Genomic DNA, 16,932 nt, shown 5'->3' on the forward strand with positions numbered 1-16,932 from the left:
TCCTGTAAATAGAAACTGATAGACTGGTAGTCAGGTGAGAATAGTCATAAAAAAATACAGCTGGCACTTGGAGAATAGTTATTTCCACCAAAGGCTTCACACACTTAAAGGCTAAGTTCACCTTTGGAACATGTTACATGTCCCAGCCATATTAAGGGTGGAACATGTAACAAGTTTCACCTCCTGCCCCCTCTCTCCCCCTCCCTGGGACAGTGGTGAGGGTTATACTCCCGGCACCCGCTGTCATTTTTTGAAAACAGTGGGGCTGTGCAGGGCTCCGCCCACACAGCCGCATCATTCACAGACTCCTGTGAATGAATAAACTACAAGTACCATCTTCCACTGCAGCAGAGGACTTGTAGTTTCAATAGGCTGGATGGGGGGATGAGTGCTCCTGTCCATTGACATGTCCTCCGGCTTTCAGACAGAAAGCCTATAAAGAGGTATAGGATAAAAGCCAGAGGACATGCCTGCAGGAACCCAAATTGCAATTTTTTTCTCCTGCATAAATATGTACATTTATTTTTTCTGTAAACATGAACTTATCCGTGGGGCGTGGCTAGCGCCCGAGATGTAAGCGGCTTCAGAGCTCTGTCGGCACCTATCAATCCTACGCTGATCCTAACACTGATCCTGCTTATTGAACCCCCAAACTTGTTCCCTCCAACTGCCTACCACCTCCTGCAGCGGCCACCATGGTTAAGATCGGCTCACAGGGGACAAAATCTGCCACGGTCTTGCAGGCTAGTCCAGGCCGCGAAGCTTCCCAAGAGGATCCCGCAGGATCATCCTCACAGACTGCGCTCCCGCCCAGAGAGAAACGGGGTCGCACCGGACCAGGCTCCTCGCGGATCCCCACACCCTCAGAGAAGCTTGGCACCGCATCCCCGAAACCCCGACCCCCCCCCCCGCCACTATAAAGGAGCACTTTGCGGACTCTCCTGTGCCATCACGTGGGCTTTCTGCGCCCTCCCCGGGTCTGCTCGAGGGACCGGATCCTTGGGACGCAGAGGGGACATGGGATGTGGGGGTCTCTCACATTGATGGGACCCAGGATGGGACTGCGGAGGTGGGGGAGTCTGCTACTGAGGGTCTTACGCTTCAACACATTATGAAAGCTATTCATACTTGTCAGACTGTCCCTGACTACTCAAATAGAGATTGTCTGGCTGGACTTATCTATAGTTAAACACGAAATGCAAAAAATCCGTGCTAGAATTTCTACTGCTGAATAGCGTATCAGTGATGTTGAGGACACGGTTAACCCTTTGCATGCTGAAGTTCTCTGACAAATTGGGGGATCTGGAGGACAGAATGTGCAGAAATAATCTTTGTTTCATTGGTTTCCCTGAAAAGTCTGAGGGAAGGAAAGCTGAGGATTTTTTGGAGAATTGGATAAAGACTGCCATTGGTGTGGACCACCTCTCCCCCCTATTTGCCATAGAGAGGGTGCTTTGTGGTATGTTATTATTATTATGCTTTGGGTTTTTTTCCTTTTCCTGCATAGTCTTATATTCTGCAATGGTGGTCGGATTTTTATGGTTGGTTCTTAGCGGTAGTGCGGCCCAGGTGGGCCCTTCGGGGGTGTTCCTTGCCTGCGCGCTCCTGGGGTCTTGGTATGTATATATTTTTTTTGTGGGTGGGGCGGTCCTGGAGGGAGATCCCCTCTTGGGACGCTCTGCTCCCTCATGCCTTTTTTTGCCTACACATGACACTTAAACTGTTAACCTGGAATGTGAGGGGTTTGAACTCCAAAATTAAGAGATCTCTGGTATTTGACTACTTTTAGTGCACCAAGGCCGACGTCCTCCTTTTGCAGGAAACACATTTGATGGATCCCAAAATGAGGGCGTTAAAACGGCCACGTATTGCTCATGCGTTTCACGCTACCTATTCCACCTACTCAAGGGGCGTGTCAACCCTGATTTCTAGGGCTTGTCCCGTACAGGTGATGGACGTGAAAACTGATCGAGACGGGTGCTATGTTATAGTGGTGCTGAATTATATGGATCAACTATATACTGTGGTTAATTTATACCTCCCTCCGCCTGTGGAAGCTAGGCGACTTGATGACTGTATGTGGGCTGTGCTCTCGATTGCTCAGGGCTCTCTAATTATAGGAGGGGATTTCAACGCAGTGTTGGTGGATCCACTACTTGACCAGTTCCACGGCTCGGTGAGGCCCTCGTTGGCCTTGGCAGATTGGGCAGCCGCGTACGGTCTGACGGAAGCTTGGCATTGGAAGTATCCACGACGGTGGGAATTTTCCTGTTACTCCAGCTCCCATGGTAGCTTCTCCAGGTTGGATATGTTTTTTTCCTCGGAAGTTCTCCCCAAAATTACTGAGGTTGCATACTAACCGAGAGCGATCTCAGACCATTCGCCCCTGGCGATGGAACTGGTGGTAGCCAGACAGCCGTCAAAGGCAGTATAGCGTATGTGCCCATATTGGTTAGTGGAACCGATGGTTGTCGGCTGAATGCACTGCTGCTATGTCCCATTACTGGGTGGAGAATGTGGAAGGGGTGGCTGATCTCACCTGTTGTGACTCCTCTAAGGCTGTTCTCCGTGGGGCGTATATGCAGGGAGTTGCTAAGTTTAAGAAGGCTGTTGCGGCACATATTGAGGGATTGGTGGATGCTTTGAGTGGCTCTGAACGGACCTTTATTTTGGATCCCACTCCCGAGAATTGTAGCCTGTGGAAAGCTGCGCAGCGGGCATAAGAACTTGCATTGGTAGATAAGACTCAGAAGCGGCTTCTTTATCAGTCTCAGCAAATTTTTGAAACTGGGGACAGGAATGGTCGTTTGCTGGCCTTTTTGGCCAATCCCGTTCCGGAACCAGTTGCTATACCTGTCATTTTTGATCGTCACGGGCAGTCCTGCTCGTCCACGGACGATATTCTTAGCGCTTTTCACTGTTTTTACTCTGACCTCTATACTTCTAGTGTCCATTATACACCTCCTGAGCTATTTGACTATGTGGACTTTATTCCGTTTCACAGCCTCAGCGTGGCCCAGAGCTCCAGTCTTGATGCTCCATTCACTCTGGGAAAGGTCTTGAGGGCCAGTTCCACCTCTTCCAAACATAAGACTCTGGGCCCGGACGGCTTCCCTGTGGAGTGGTATCTACATCATGGGGAGCTCCTACTGCCACGTCTTTTATTGCTCTTTAAAAGAATCTACGATGGGGGTTCTCTGCCAGCTTAGTTGCGCAAAGCCCTTATAGTTTTAATTCCCAAACCTCATAAGGACCCACACTATTGCGATTCCTACCGGCCCATATCGCTTATTAATTTCGAACTTAAAATTCTAACTAAAATCCTTGTGCTACAGCTTAATAAGGTGATTAGCTCCATAGTGGGGATAGATCAAACGGGTTTTATTCCAGGTCGCTCTGCGTACACAAATATTCGTTGTTTGTTTACTAACCTTCAGACTCCAAATCCTTCTTCTCTACCTAGGGTGGTCCTGTCACTCGATATGCAGAAGGCTTTCGATTTTGTAGAGTGGCCGTATCTATTCTATGTACTGGAGAGGTTTGGCTTTGGCAAGGTCTTTCTTACCTTGCTTAGGATTCTGTACGATCAGCTGCTGGCCGTATTCGGGTAAATGGGTGGTGTCTAATCCCTTGCAAATACATAGGGGACGCGACAAGGTTGCCCTCTGTCCCCCTTACTCTTTGCGCTCACCATGGAACCCCTTGCCCAACTGCTGCGAACCTCCACAGATATCCGCGGTATGTGTGTGGGGACTCTTGAGGAGCGAGTCTCTCTTTATGCAGATGACATGTTGCTTTATTTGGCTGAGCCTCAGAACTCCCTTATGACGGTACTTAAACTTATTAAGGACTTTGGTTTTTTTCTCCGGTTTTCGGGTCAACTGGTCTAAATAAAGTTTGTTTCCGGTTGACATGGACACCCCTCTCTCCCTGCCTGAGGGGTGCCCCTTACGGCTCACGTTCTCCTTCCGATATTTAGGTGTCCAGGTTTAGCAGCCCCTGTCTCTGTACCTGGCCAATAATCTTCTCCCCTGCTTGGCTCTTTTTAAATCCAAGTTGGAGCACTGGAACATCTGCCACTAACTCTGACCGGTAGGGTAAATTTGTTTAAAATGGTTATGCTGCCCAAGTTCTTATGCATTTTGGCCAACTCCCCGGTGTTTATACCGAATATGTTTTTTTGTGGAACTTGACTCCCTCATTTCCGGGTTCCTGTGGTACCCAAAGGCACCTAGACTTTCCATTGCTACGCTTCAGCAGCCGGTGGCAATGGGGGGCCTCGCTCTCCCAAACCTGCGCCTATATTACTATGCAGCACAGCTGGTACATATACATGGATGGCTCCTCCCTCAACGGGGAAATGCGGCTACGGCTGCTGAGGCTGCGGTAGTTTCCTCATATGAATCTTATTTACCGACACAGTGTTGCCGCCTTTGAGGGTACAGCGCTTTTAGAATCCTCCCATAAGATTTACATTAGGTGTGAAACTTTGTTTTCGGTACCACCGGAACTCTTTTCTCCAAATCAGCCTCTATGGTGTAATCTTAGTCTACCTCATTTTTCTGAATCCCAGTATGCTGTTCAGTGGGCAGGGAAGGGACTCAAGTATACTCACCAACTGTTTGAGGAGGGGCTTTTTAAGACGTTTCAGCAATTTCGGATGGACTTTCAGATACCGCCTCCTGGCATTACCGTTATCTCCAATTACGGCACACGGCCATTGACCGATACGGGCCTGGCACTGTCTCTCTTGGCAACTCTCCACTGGAAAAGGAGTTGTTGCAGGATGTGCATACCAAATTTACTAGCTCCTACTATAGTGTTTTGATTAGCAGTGTGCCATCTAGATTGGATGCTATTAGGGCCGGGTGGACGAAGGACATCCTGGATCTCAGACGATGACTGGGAGGAGTTGATGGAGGTGTATTTTAAGACTCCAATATCTGCCCGGGACCGACTGATACAGCTACGTATTTTTCATATAACCTACTATACCCCTTATGTTCTTGATGAAACAGAAACCCAAACGGAGTGTCATAAATGTTGCAAGGCGCATGGGAACTTGCTTCACATGTTTTGGGGCTGTACGAAAATTAGACCTTTTTGGTCTTTGGTTACCCACTTCATTTCCACGTCTCTGGGCCTACCTAATGTCTGTAACCCCAAATGGTATATATTGGGGATTCTCGAAAACGTTGACCTTCGGTCTCACCAAAAACAATTCCTTAGACTCCTGTTTTATGCCAGGAAGACCGTGGTGATGCAGTGGGTACATACGGATGGGGTCCCGCTTGATCTCTGGAAAAATCCTAATTAATCAAGTTCTACCCTTATACAAACTAACATATGAAGCAAGGGGCTGCCAGGAGAAATTTACATATTGGAATTTACATATTGGAGAGTTTAATAAAAGACCACATAGATGAGTTCTTGCTGGAAAAAAGTATTTTAAGCAACAGATAGCATGGATTCATGAGAGACAGAAGTTGTCAAGCAAACCTGATTTCTTTTTATGAGGAGGTAAGTAAAACCTTGTACAGAGGGGTGGCTGTGGACGTAGTATACTTGGATTTTGCAAAAGCGTTTGACACAGTTCTCTACCCACGGCTAATGTGTAAGGTAAAGTCTACTGGCTTGGAAAGATCGGTTTGTAATTGGATTGAAAATTGGCTAAAAGATAGAATTCAGAGAGTAGTGGTTAATGATTTTTACTCTGAATGGTCTAAAGTTATCAGTGGTGTACCCCAAGGTTCAGTGTTGGGACCCTTACGTTTTAATATCTTTATAAATGATATAGGGTCTGGGATTAAAAGTAGCATTTCAGTCTTTGCAGATGACACCAAGCTTTGCAGTGAAATAACTTCCTTACAGGATGTCTCCAACTTACAAGCTGACCTCAATGCACTGTTTCATTGGGCAACTACAGTATGTGGCAAATGAGGTTTAATGTTGATAAATGTAAAGTTGTGCACTTGGGGGCTAAGAATTTGCCTGCATCATACATACTAGGAGGAGTAGAACTAAGGGAATCCATAGCGGAGAAGGATCTGGGTGTTTCTGGTAGATCATAAGCTTAATAATAGCATGCAATGCCAAGCCGCTGTTTCCAAAGCAAGCAAATTCCTTTTTTATATTAACAGAGGCATTGACTCCAGAGAGAGATATCATTTTGCACCTGTACAAATCATTAGTAAGACCTCATCTGGAATATGCAGTTCAGTTTTGGGCACCAGTTCTTAAAAAGGATATCGGGGAACTGGAGAAAGTGCAGAGAAGGGCAACCAAACTGATAAGAGGCATGGAGGACCTCAGCTATGAGAAAAGATTAGAGGAACTGAATGTATTCTCTCTTGAGAAGAGGAGATTGAGGGGGGTATGATCAACATGTATAAATACATAAGGGGTCCATATAGTGAACTTGGTGTTGAGTTGTTCACTTTACAGTCAACACAGAGGACAAGGGGGCACTCTTTACATCTAGAGGAAAACAGATTTCGTCTCCAAATACGGAAAGGTTTCTTCACCGTACGTAAGAGCTGTGAAAATTTGGAATAGACTCCCTCCAGAGGTTGTTCTGGCTAGCTCACTAGATTGCTTTAAAAAAGCCTGGATTCTTTCCTAGGTGTACATAATATAAATGGGTACTAACATTTTTTTTTAGTTAAAGTTGATCCAGGGAATATCCGATTGCCTCTCGGGGGATCAGGAAGGATTTTTTTCCCCTGCTGTAGCAAATTGGATCATGCTTTGCTGGGGTTTATTTTCGCCTTCCTCTGGATCAACAGCCGGTATAGGATTGTGTACAGTATATGGGATTGTATGGTTGGGTTTTCAATACTGTTTTTTTTTTTTTTTTTTGGTTGAACCGGATGGACTTGTGTCTTTTTTCAACCCGACTAACTATGTAACTATGTAATGTGACTGTACGTATACATTAGAGTGTAAGCTCCTGTGGTAATGGAGACTGATGTGGCCATACAACACTGCGGTATATGTCAGAGCCATATAAATGTAGAATAATAATGTGACTGTGCTTATACAATAGAGTGTAAGCTCCTGCGGTGTAGAGACTGATGTGACCATACAGCACTGCGGTATATGTCAGAGCCATAAAAAATGTAGAATAATGCTCCCTTATGGTCTGTTGAATACACAAATTATATCTGTTCGACAAGTGCAAAAAAAATGCTCCTTGTTATCTATGTGAACTGCAACCCCCCCTCCTGCCCTCTGCCCTGACATGGAGAAGAGTGAAGAGAGAAGAGAGAAGTTTTAAGTAGTCCTAACACACTACTTGTCCTGGGATGACCATGCTGTTAAGTACAGTTGTCACCCTAGGACAGGAAGTGTGTTAATGGCAACAATATTAGGTTAACATAAAGGAAAAAAAGTGAAAAGAAAAACAATACAGCCACCATGGATGGGTAAGCTGCAAAGCAATTTTGTTCTTGGGTTTAAATATGCTTTATAAAAATTATACACTTATAGATTTACCTTCTTTTGTAGAACACAGTGGAAAATGAATATAAACATTCCCTGAAGACAATTAAAAATTGTGAACAGATAAGCCATAATGACTGTGCTCTCGTTGATATACATTAATCCAAAGGCCCATGTCAGTCCTAGAAGACAGAGAAGTGCTATTGCACCTATAACCCATGATCTGTAAAGAAAAAAAACACACAAACTGTAAACTTAGTTTATCTATCAAATCACACATTTGATTTTTTTTTTTTTTTACAATAAACATCAAAATGTTTATGATCTGTGTATGCATTAGGCCCCTTTCACACAGGCGGACCGTTCAGATCCGCCTGTCAGTTTTTTTTGGCGGATCTGAACGGTCACCCCATGCATCTCTATGGGGCATTGGATGTCAGCAAAGACATGTCCACTGACATCCGATCCGTCAAATCTGGACGGAGGAAACCCTATTTTCCATCCGTCCAGCTGATCAGATGAGAACAGACAAGCGGTTCGTTCCCATCCGATTCCCCCATAGAGATGCATGGGGACCTGACAGTTGTGTCTCCGCACACAGAGCGGAGACACAGCTGTCATCCTCCAGCTCAGCGGGGGATCTGCGGATCGATCCCCCGCTGAGAAAAATGGAGTCCGCCCGACTTTTTAAAAACAAAAATCATTTTAGAAAAGATGCAGTTACAGTACTGTACTTGCACGTGATTGGTAAACCCATAAAAAGGGTTCATTTTCTCAAACAATAAATCTGTTATATAAGGAAAATGAACACAACAGTTATTTAAATATAATGCACTTAAAATTATATTACTATATTTTATGTTAAAATAAATATTCATTAAAAAATGTGCATAAGTACACCGCTGTGTGCAATCATTTTTAATGTATTTAGGATTTTGCAAATCACATTAAAATATGTTTGTGCCCCACAAATAACTTTGCTTCTTATACAGTAGATGCTGTTCTGCTACCCATCTTTCAAGTTTTCCTGAAGAGATCCATTATCAATTAACACCTCCCTACATGAGTCCATCTCCATAATGATTTGCCTTTCCTGCTCCTTATCTCCAAAAATACTTGTATTCACCATATCCAAAATTATCCTCATAGTTCAAATTCTCTGAAAAATACATGTCTGTTGAGAGTATAAGGATGTGACTCTTACTAAAGTTAAAATACTTTTCTCTGTCGCTCATTGACAGACGCAGTCCTCTTTGATTAATATCAGTAGGGTTATACTGCCCCCTACAGGAGTAGGACACTAGGCAGGAAAAACGTTCTGGCCACACCTTAGGGGCAGTCCCAGAGGGCATATCCTCTCTCTCCCTGCTACAGGATGTCAGTTTTTTTCTGCCTAGTCAGGAGTAAGGACCTAAGTTCCTTGCTGGGATCTCTGGTCCTGGCAAGCTTTTTTAGATACATCTTTTTTAGTTAGCTTTTTCTCTCCAGTTTTTGTTCCTGTGAGATCTTCAAGCAATGATGCTGGATCTGGGCGACGGGCTGGATGTTGAGATCCAGTGGTCACCCCAGCCGGGCCTACGAGCGCGTGCAGGCCCTAGCTCCGCGCTGGGTCGGCCGCGACATAGTCCCATTGGACGGGGACTGGCCCCGCGAGTTAAACGCCTCGCCAGGTCGCCCACGACCAGTCTGAATTGGAGTCGCGGCATCCTTGTTGGCCGACAGCCCCCCCACCTCGGTGGAGAGGGGTTCTGTCAGGAGTTGGTGCCCGCCTGTTCCAGTATGGTGAGTAGAATGTCCCCTTTCCCTCTGTCAGGTGGACGTGGGCCTATCCGTGGGATGGTCGGACCCTCATGACACGGGTTCCCTTCTATCCTGTAAACACACTCCTCCTAAGATGGGGTGGTCGCAATCCATCCCTGCGCGCTCCCTCCCGCCGGCAGGCCCGAGCCGAGTACCACTCCGGCCCAGGCCGCCCCTTCCAGGACAGCAGGCTTGGTTTGGGAGCTGACAATCCAGTAAAATCTATTACTGCTAGCTGCATTATAGATTGAGGATCCATGACTAAAGTCTGTGTAAGATGGAGTAGAGCGCCGCAAGTCATGCAGGATACAAGCACTTACCGATCGATCGGTCGACTGCAGACGCACGGAGCGCCGTTGCGGGCAAGCGAGGCCGCCATTTTGGCGTAGCCTAAGTGTCCCCTGTATGGCGGTGGCCATCTTTGATACACCCAGCTTGCCTCGAGGAGCAGCGGTGGGAGTGCCGGAAGACGTGTAAAGGGGCGGAGCCACCTCCTTTACCCGGGTAAATCGATCCATAAGACTTCCTGTTCTGTAAGGACAGCGCTGAGAGCAGTTCGGTAGGAGCTTCTGTGCATCAGGTGGTGAGCCCTTGGGGTGTCTCTCTCTCTCTCTGTGGGGGTTCCAAAACAGGTGGCACTGAGGGGCGCTGTTGCGCTGGGGGATTACATAGAAAAAAAAAAAAAAGTTTTTTTTCGTTTTTCAATCTTTGTTTGCTGACAGGTGTTCCTGGCTTTGCCATGGACCCTGCCACACATGTATCCCCACCTGATCCCCTCGAGGGGGCCACAGGACCCTCCAATTCTCCACTCACTATTGATGCATTGTCAGCTGTTTTGGAGTCTTTTGTATCCCGGGTGGAGGTGGCCTGTCAGGGACGGGGGGCAAAAAACGACCCCTGCCTACCCCTATTTCGTCTGACATTTCAGATACAGATTCTGAGCCTGTCGCTGCGGCTGCAGGTCCCTCTTCTGGGGCTGGTGTCTCGTATCCCGTCTACTCGGATAGCGAGGAAGACGTTTCTGCCTCCGCTATAGCGCAAGACGAAGCGCTGGTAGATGCACTGATTGTGTCTGTCCGGGAAACCTTAAGACTTGAGGTTACACCTACGGAGGCAGTTGATACTGAAATTGCGTTTGGTACTCGCAAGCCTACCAAGATGGCGAAGGTGTTTCCTTTGCCCAAATGTTTTGATGATATAATTAAGGAGGAATGGGTCCGTCCAAAGCGAACCCCTGGTATTTCCAAACGGATTGCTAGACGCTATCCGTTTGAAGAATCCCTCCTTAATAAATGGACGGTACCACCGTCGGTGGATTCGCCGATTTCCAGACTAAATAAAGCTACTGTTATCCTGTTGGAGGACGCTCCGTCTTTTCAGGATCCGGTGGACCGTAAGGCGGAATCTATATCCCACTCTATATTTTCCCTGATAGGGTCAGCCTTTAGGCCAGTGTTTACCATTGCTCTGGTTTCACAAACATTGACAGAGTGGACCAAGTTGTTACGCCGGGATCTGGAGGGGAGAAGTCTCCCCCCGGCAGTATCTGACTTGCTGGAGCAGATGGTACAAGGGCTACAGTTTGTCACGCCGCCCTGGACGCCGCTCCATTAATGGGGCGCGTATCGATCTCGGCGGTGGTCCTTAGGCGTATGCTGTGGTTAAAATGCTGGTTGGCAGATCAAGCTTCCAAAAAAGCCTTGGCTAATCTCCCCTTTCAAGGGGATCGCCTGTTTGGTACCACCTTGGATGAGATCATCAAGGGTCTCACTGGTGGCAAGAGCACCTTTTTACCGCAGGCTACTAAGGGGAAAGGACCTCGTCGCAGACGGGGACCTTCCTTTTCCGCTCATAAAAAGTTTTTTCGCTCCTCTGTGGCAGGCGATAGGGCGAAGTCCTCCAAAGCCCCCCAGGGGGTTTCAAAGGGCGCTGGTCGAGTAAACAAAGGTCCGGCTCTGCCAGACCTGAAGATAAGACCACTACAGCCTGAAGGTGCGCCCCCACCCATATCTGGGGTGGGGGGACGTCTTCACCGGTTTCCGGACCCATGGCTTTCCAGGATTCCAGACAAGTGGGTTCAAGAGGTCATACGGTCGGGATACAAGATCGAGTTTCGATCACTTCCACCGGTGCGGTTCTTCCCTTCCAATGTCCGACTATCCCCGGATCGCTTAGAAGCTTTGCGGGGGGCAGTGACGGATTTGATGCAAGAAGGAGTAGTGGTCCACGTTCCTTGGACAGAACGTTTTCAGGGGTTCTATTCGAACCTATTCACAATACCCAGAAAAGAGGGCAAGGTGCGTCCAATTCTGGACTTGAGAGCGCTCAATCATTTTGTTCGGGTGCAAGAATTCAAGATGGAGTCCATTCGCACAGTGGTGGCCTCCCTGCATCAGGGGGATTTTCTGGCGTCCATAGACATCAAGGATGCCTATCTTCACATTCCCATTTACGCAGGACATCAGCGTTTCCTTCGCTTTGCCGTAGGAGAGAACCATTATCAGTTTGCAGTGTTACCCTTTGGTCTCGCCTCTGCTCCCCGGGTCTTCACAAAGGTCTTGGCCCCAGTTTTGGCGCTGTTGCGACAGCGGGGCATTTCGATTCTAGGTTACCTAGACAACCTTCTTCTCCGTGCGGAGTCTCCGCAGGCTCTGTTGCTAAACTTGGAGATCACTTTGATCTCTTTGGAAGAGTTCGGGTGGCTGGTGAACCGGCAGAAATCATCCCTGGTCCCCACCAGGAGACTGAACTATCTGGGCCTAACTTTGGATACATCCTTGGCAAAAGTGTTTCTCCCGGCGGAGAAACTCCAGAAGATTCAGTCGACGACTCAGTTATTATTGACCGTCAACTGGCCTTCCCTGCGGACTTGCATGAGGGTTCTGGGACTGATGGTGGCCTCCTTCGAGGCAGTACCGTTTGCCCAGTCTCATACCCGGATTCTTCAAAAGGAGATTCTTCTCAAATGGAACCGGAATCCCGATTCCCTGGACAATCGGATCCGGCTGAGCGAACGGACCAGGGAATCTCTGGTTTGGTGGCTTCGGTCACCAATGCTCAGTCAGAGGAAGTCATTTCTTCCAATCTATTGGACGATTGTCACCACGGATGCCAGTCTATACGGGTGGGGTGGGGTTCTCGGCAGACGATCTGCTCAGGGGCTCTGGTCCCTGGAAGAATCCAGGTTACCGATAAATGTATTGGAACTGAGAGCGATCAGACTTTGTCTGATTCACTGGACCGAGCAGCTCCGGGGCGGCCGGTTCAGATCCAGTCGGACAATGCCACGGCCGTGGCCTACGTCAATCACCAAGGGGGCACCAGGAGTGCTCTGGCGGCCGTAGAAGTGGCCGGCATCCTTCGTTGGGTGGAACGATTTGTTCCAGCTCTCTCTGCGGTTTTCATTCCGGGGGTGGAAAATTGGCAGGCAGATTTTCTCAGCCATCAGATTCTGGATCAGGGGGAATGGTCCCTTCATCCAGAGGTATTTCACCAATTGTGCCTTCGTTGGGGCACCCCGGATGTGGATTTGTTGGCATCTCGGCTCAACAGAAAGGTGCGAAGGTTTGTAGCCCGCTCCCGCGATCCTCTAGCGGACGCCGCAGATGCGCTGGTCGCCCCGTGGGGGCAGTATCAGCTACTGTATTCCTTCCCCCCTCTCAAGTTGCTGCCGAAACTTCTTCGCAGGATAGAGGTGGAGGGAATTCCAGTTATCCTTGTGGCTTCGGACTGGCCTCGTCGGGCCTGGTACGCCGACTTGGTCAGGCTGGTCGCGGACGCTCCTTGGCGACTTCCCCTCAGGGAGGATCTGCTGTCTCAGGGACCGATCTTCCATCCTGCTTTACGATCGCTGGCTTTGACGGCCTGGCTGTTGAGACCCAGGTGCTGAAGGACAAGGGGTTGTCGGCTTCAGTTATCCCTACTCTAATTAAAGCGAGGAAAGATCTATCATCGCACATGGAAGTCTTATATCGCGTGGTGTGAATCCCTTGGATTTCCTCCACGTTCTTACTCGGTGGCCCGGATATTGGCTTTTCTGTAACAGGGGGTTGAGCAGAAACTGGCCTTGAGCACTATCAAGGGTCAGGTTTCAGCGTTAGCAATCTTCTTTCAGAAGCCTCTGGCTACTCAGTCCTTGGTGCGGAATTTCATCCAGGGGGTGCGGCACCTGGGATCTTAATTTGGTGTTGTCGGTTCTTCAGAAACCTCCCTTTGAAAATATTAGGGAGATTCCCTTGCTTACCTTATCCCAGAAGGTGGCCTTTTTGGTGGCTATCTGCACGCAGGGTGTCAGAACTGGCCGCATTGTCCTGTCGTTCCCCATATCTGGTGGTTCATAGGGATAAGGTGGTTCTTCGTCCGAATCCATCCTTCCTTCCTAAGGTGGTTTCAGATTTTCATCTAAATGAGGATATTGTGCTACCTTCCCTGTGTCCTAAGCCCAGTCATCCTCGGGAGTTTGCGTTACACTCCTTGGATGTGGTTCGGGTGATCAGGGTGTACTTGACTACTACGGACTCTTTTCGTAAGACGGATTCACTTTTTGTGATCACGGATGGCCCTAGAAAGGGGTTGCCTGCGTCTGCCGCAACTATCTCTAGATGGATCAGACAGACGGTGGTACAGGCTTATTCTATTAAGGGTCGGGTTCCTCCGTTCCCTGTTAAGGCGCACTCCACTCGGGCGCTTAGTGCTTCCTGGGCCTTCCGCCATCAGGCGTCGGTGCTTCAGGTTTGCGAGGCGGCTACCTGGTCGTCGGTTCATACCTTTACAAAATTTTATAAAGTTGATGTGCTGGCATCGGCGGATGCCTCTTTTGGCCACAAGGTTCTGCAGGCCGCTGTTTGAGGGGACCGTTGGTCTACCTCGAGGGTTTTTTTCTGTTGGGTTTTCAGTTGAGTCTCATCCTTTTGTCCGATGAGCCTTTAAGACTTCTGGTTGGCTCCGGTTGGGCCTTCTGGATTGGATTTTGATTTCCGTTATCCCACCCCTCATTTGTGGCACTGCTTTGGGACGTCCCTACTGATATTAATCAAAGAGGACTGCGTCTGTCAATGAGCGACAGAGAAAATTGGATTTTTGACTTACCGTAAAATCCTTTTCTCTTAAGCTCATTGACAGACGCAGTACCCGCCCCTCTATTTTTGAGTTGGGTTGGGTTGAATTCTCTGACACTGCTTTGTTACATAACTGACATCCTGTAGCAGGGAGAGAGAGGATATGCCCTCTGGGACTGCCCCTAAGGTGTGGACAGAACGTTTTTCCTGCCTAGTGTCCTACTCCTGTAGGGGGCAGTATAACCCTACTGATATTAATCAAAGAGGACTGCGTCTGTCAATGAGCTTAAGAGAAAAGGATTTTACGGTAAGTCAAAAATCCAATTATGATAAATTAAAAAAAAAAAAAAAAGTAAAAAGATTCTAATAATAAATCGCCTGCCCTGAACAAAAATTATGATTAAGCAAGCTCGACATCCATAACCAAAAATAAGTTCGTAAAAAAATATAAGAAACCATAAAAAGTAAGCATTCTTCAAACTGCTTTTTAAAGGCTATATACACTATACAATAATTCTAAATCATGCCTGACCAGGGGTAATTGATACTTATAACCAGACCACATTTTTCACTTTGGTACACACTGATAAACTAACTTCTTTACAGAAACAAAATAATGTTTTTATCATCTATTGAGGGACACAGGCTATAAGTAATTCTTGGACATGTGGATTGTACTGCTTTGGACAATGGCAAAAAAAGAACTCTAAGTCAGCTCTCATATAACCCTGCTGCCAACCGCAACATCTCTATTTTTTGCTATTGCCAAGGAGGTTGGTTTCGCTTTCCTCAACCCTGCTGTAGAGAACTCTAAATATATTTTTAATTATATTTTTCTCTTCAATCAAGATACTTGCTATACAATGTGGATATGTTTTCTCTTTGGTTACTTACACTTTGAATATGCTGCTTGACCTAGATTCTTCACAGCAGCTATCTGCTAGGATCTACATATCCTCTGCAACAGTTTGAAGGCCTTACATGAACCCTGCTGGGCTGAAGATTGCAGGGCTAGCCTGGACCTTTGGGTGCTAAGATTTGCTTTTGGTGTTAGCCGCAGAGTGCTTTCTTGGCCCAGAACAATGACGCAGCCTCTGGTGTGACCCAGTCTCACTTTATGAGTAAACCTTTGTGAGTAAACTCATTGGTATTTCCTCAGCTTAGTTTTGGACACCCTAAACGCATCTACTGCACTGGTAAATTGAGGACTAGAAAATCAAAAAAAGGAGAACTAAAAACCTGATTGAGCTCAACCTCAAATGTATACACAGTATGCTGTAACCATAAGCAAATATAAGAGGACCTAATGAAGTGATCTGACACATGAGTGAGTCTGCTCTTGACCTGAAAACCTCCTTGTGGCTGACTGATACAAAGGTCTGGAACATGCCACAATGCACAGCCCATCATGTGAAGGACATCATACAGGCTAGTCCTCAACTTCATTGAGACAAAGGAAGATAAAATGTATCCTCCAGTCAGAATGGGAGAAAAAAACTTAAAAAATGTGTAATACTTTGTGAGGGGTAAACTTAAATTAAGTTCTATTATGAGGGAGCTGTCGATGCATTCATATATGAAAATCGAATAAAGGAGAAAAAAAACCTGACTGAGCTCAACCTTTAAATGTATACACTGTATGTTGTATCCATAAGCAAATATAATGTAAGAGGACCTAGTGAAGTGATCTTAAAAGGACCTAGTGAAGTGATCTGACACATACTGTATAGTAATACATATAGTAATGTAGAAAATTGCTTTATTAAACACAAGTATCTAAACAATACAAAACCCACAATCTACAGCAGCCCTCCAATTTTCCACTCGTCTGCTCGCATTTTGCGAGTGGAAAATGATTGAGAGCGAGTGTGGGGCTGCCTCGGGAGCCATTCTCCCAGCGATTGCCCAGGGGTAGAGAGACTGTGTGATGGCGAGCGCCCGGCAATTCAAATGAAAGCTGTTACAGCGGGGCGATCCCCGCTCTGTGATTATCCGGCTGGCTTTCCTCTTCCTCTCTTCCCTGTACTGGTCAGGCTGCATTGATGGGCACAGGTGAGTATGCATTGACGGGCACAGGTAAGGCTGCATTGAGGGGCACTGGAGAGGGGGCATTGATGGACACCGCTGAGGCTGCATTGGTGGGCACAAATGAGGCTGAGTTGATGGGCATTGATGGGCAATGATCAGGCTGCATTGATGGGCAACGGTGAGGTTGCATTGATGGGCACTGGTGAGGCTGCTTAATGGGCACAGGTGAGGCTGCATTGAGGGGCACAGGTGAAGCTGCATTGATGGACAAAGGGGAGGCTGCATTGATGAGCACAGATGGGGCTGCATAGATGGGCATTGATGGGCACTGATCAGATGAGGTTGCATTGATGAGCACAGGTGAGTCTGCATTGATGGGCACAGGTGAGGTTGCATTGATGGGCAGTCGTGAGGCTGCACTGATGGGCACTGGTGAGGCTGCACTGATGGGCACTGATGAGGCTGCACTGATGGGCACTGGTGAGGCTGCACTGATGGGAACTGATGAGGCGGAAATGATGAGGTGGCACTGATAAGCTTCACTGATGATGCTGCTGCACTGATGGGCACTGATAGGCTGCACTGATTGGCACTAATAAAATTGTAT

General features: G+C 47.4%; 1 protein-coding gene across 2 annotated transcripts in view; it reads right to left on the reverse strand.

Moving 5' to 3' along the window:
- The window catches only part of ADGRL3 (adhesion G protein-coupled receptor L3), a 1,148,837-nt gene that overhangs the window by 244,191 nt on the left and 887,714 nt on the right, over positions 1-16,932 (reverse strand). For both annotated transcript variants that reach the window (XM_082254905.1, XM_082254904.1), the window contains one exon: positions 7,495-7,663. In XM_082254905.1, the coding sequence (XP_082111031.1) occupies positions 7,495-7,663 (169 nt within the window). The remainder of the gene's footprint in view (positions 1-7,494; positions 7,664-16,932) is intronic.

The sequence above is a fragment of the Pelophylax lessonae genome (assembly GCF_965119305.1).
Source record: "Pelophylax lessonae genome assembly, chromosome: 1".
Taxonomy (NCBI): Eukaryota; Metazoa; Chordata; class Amphibia; order Anura; family Ranidae; genus Pelophylax; species Pelophylax lessonae.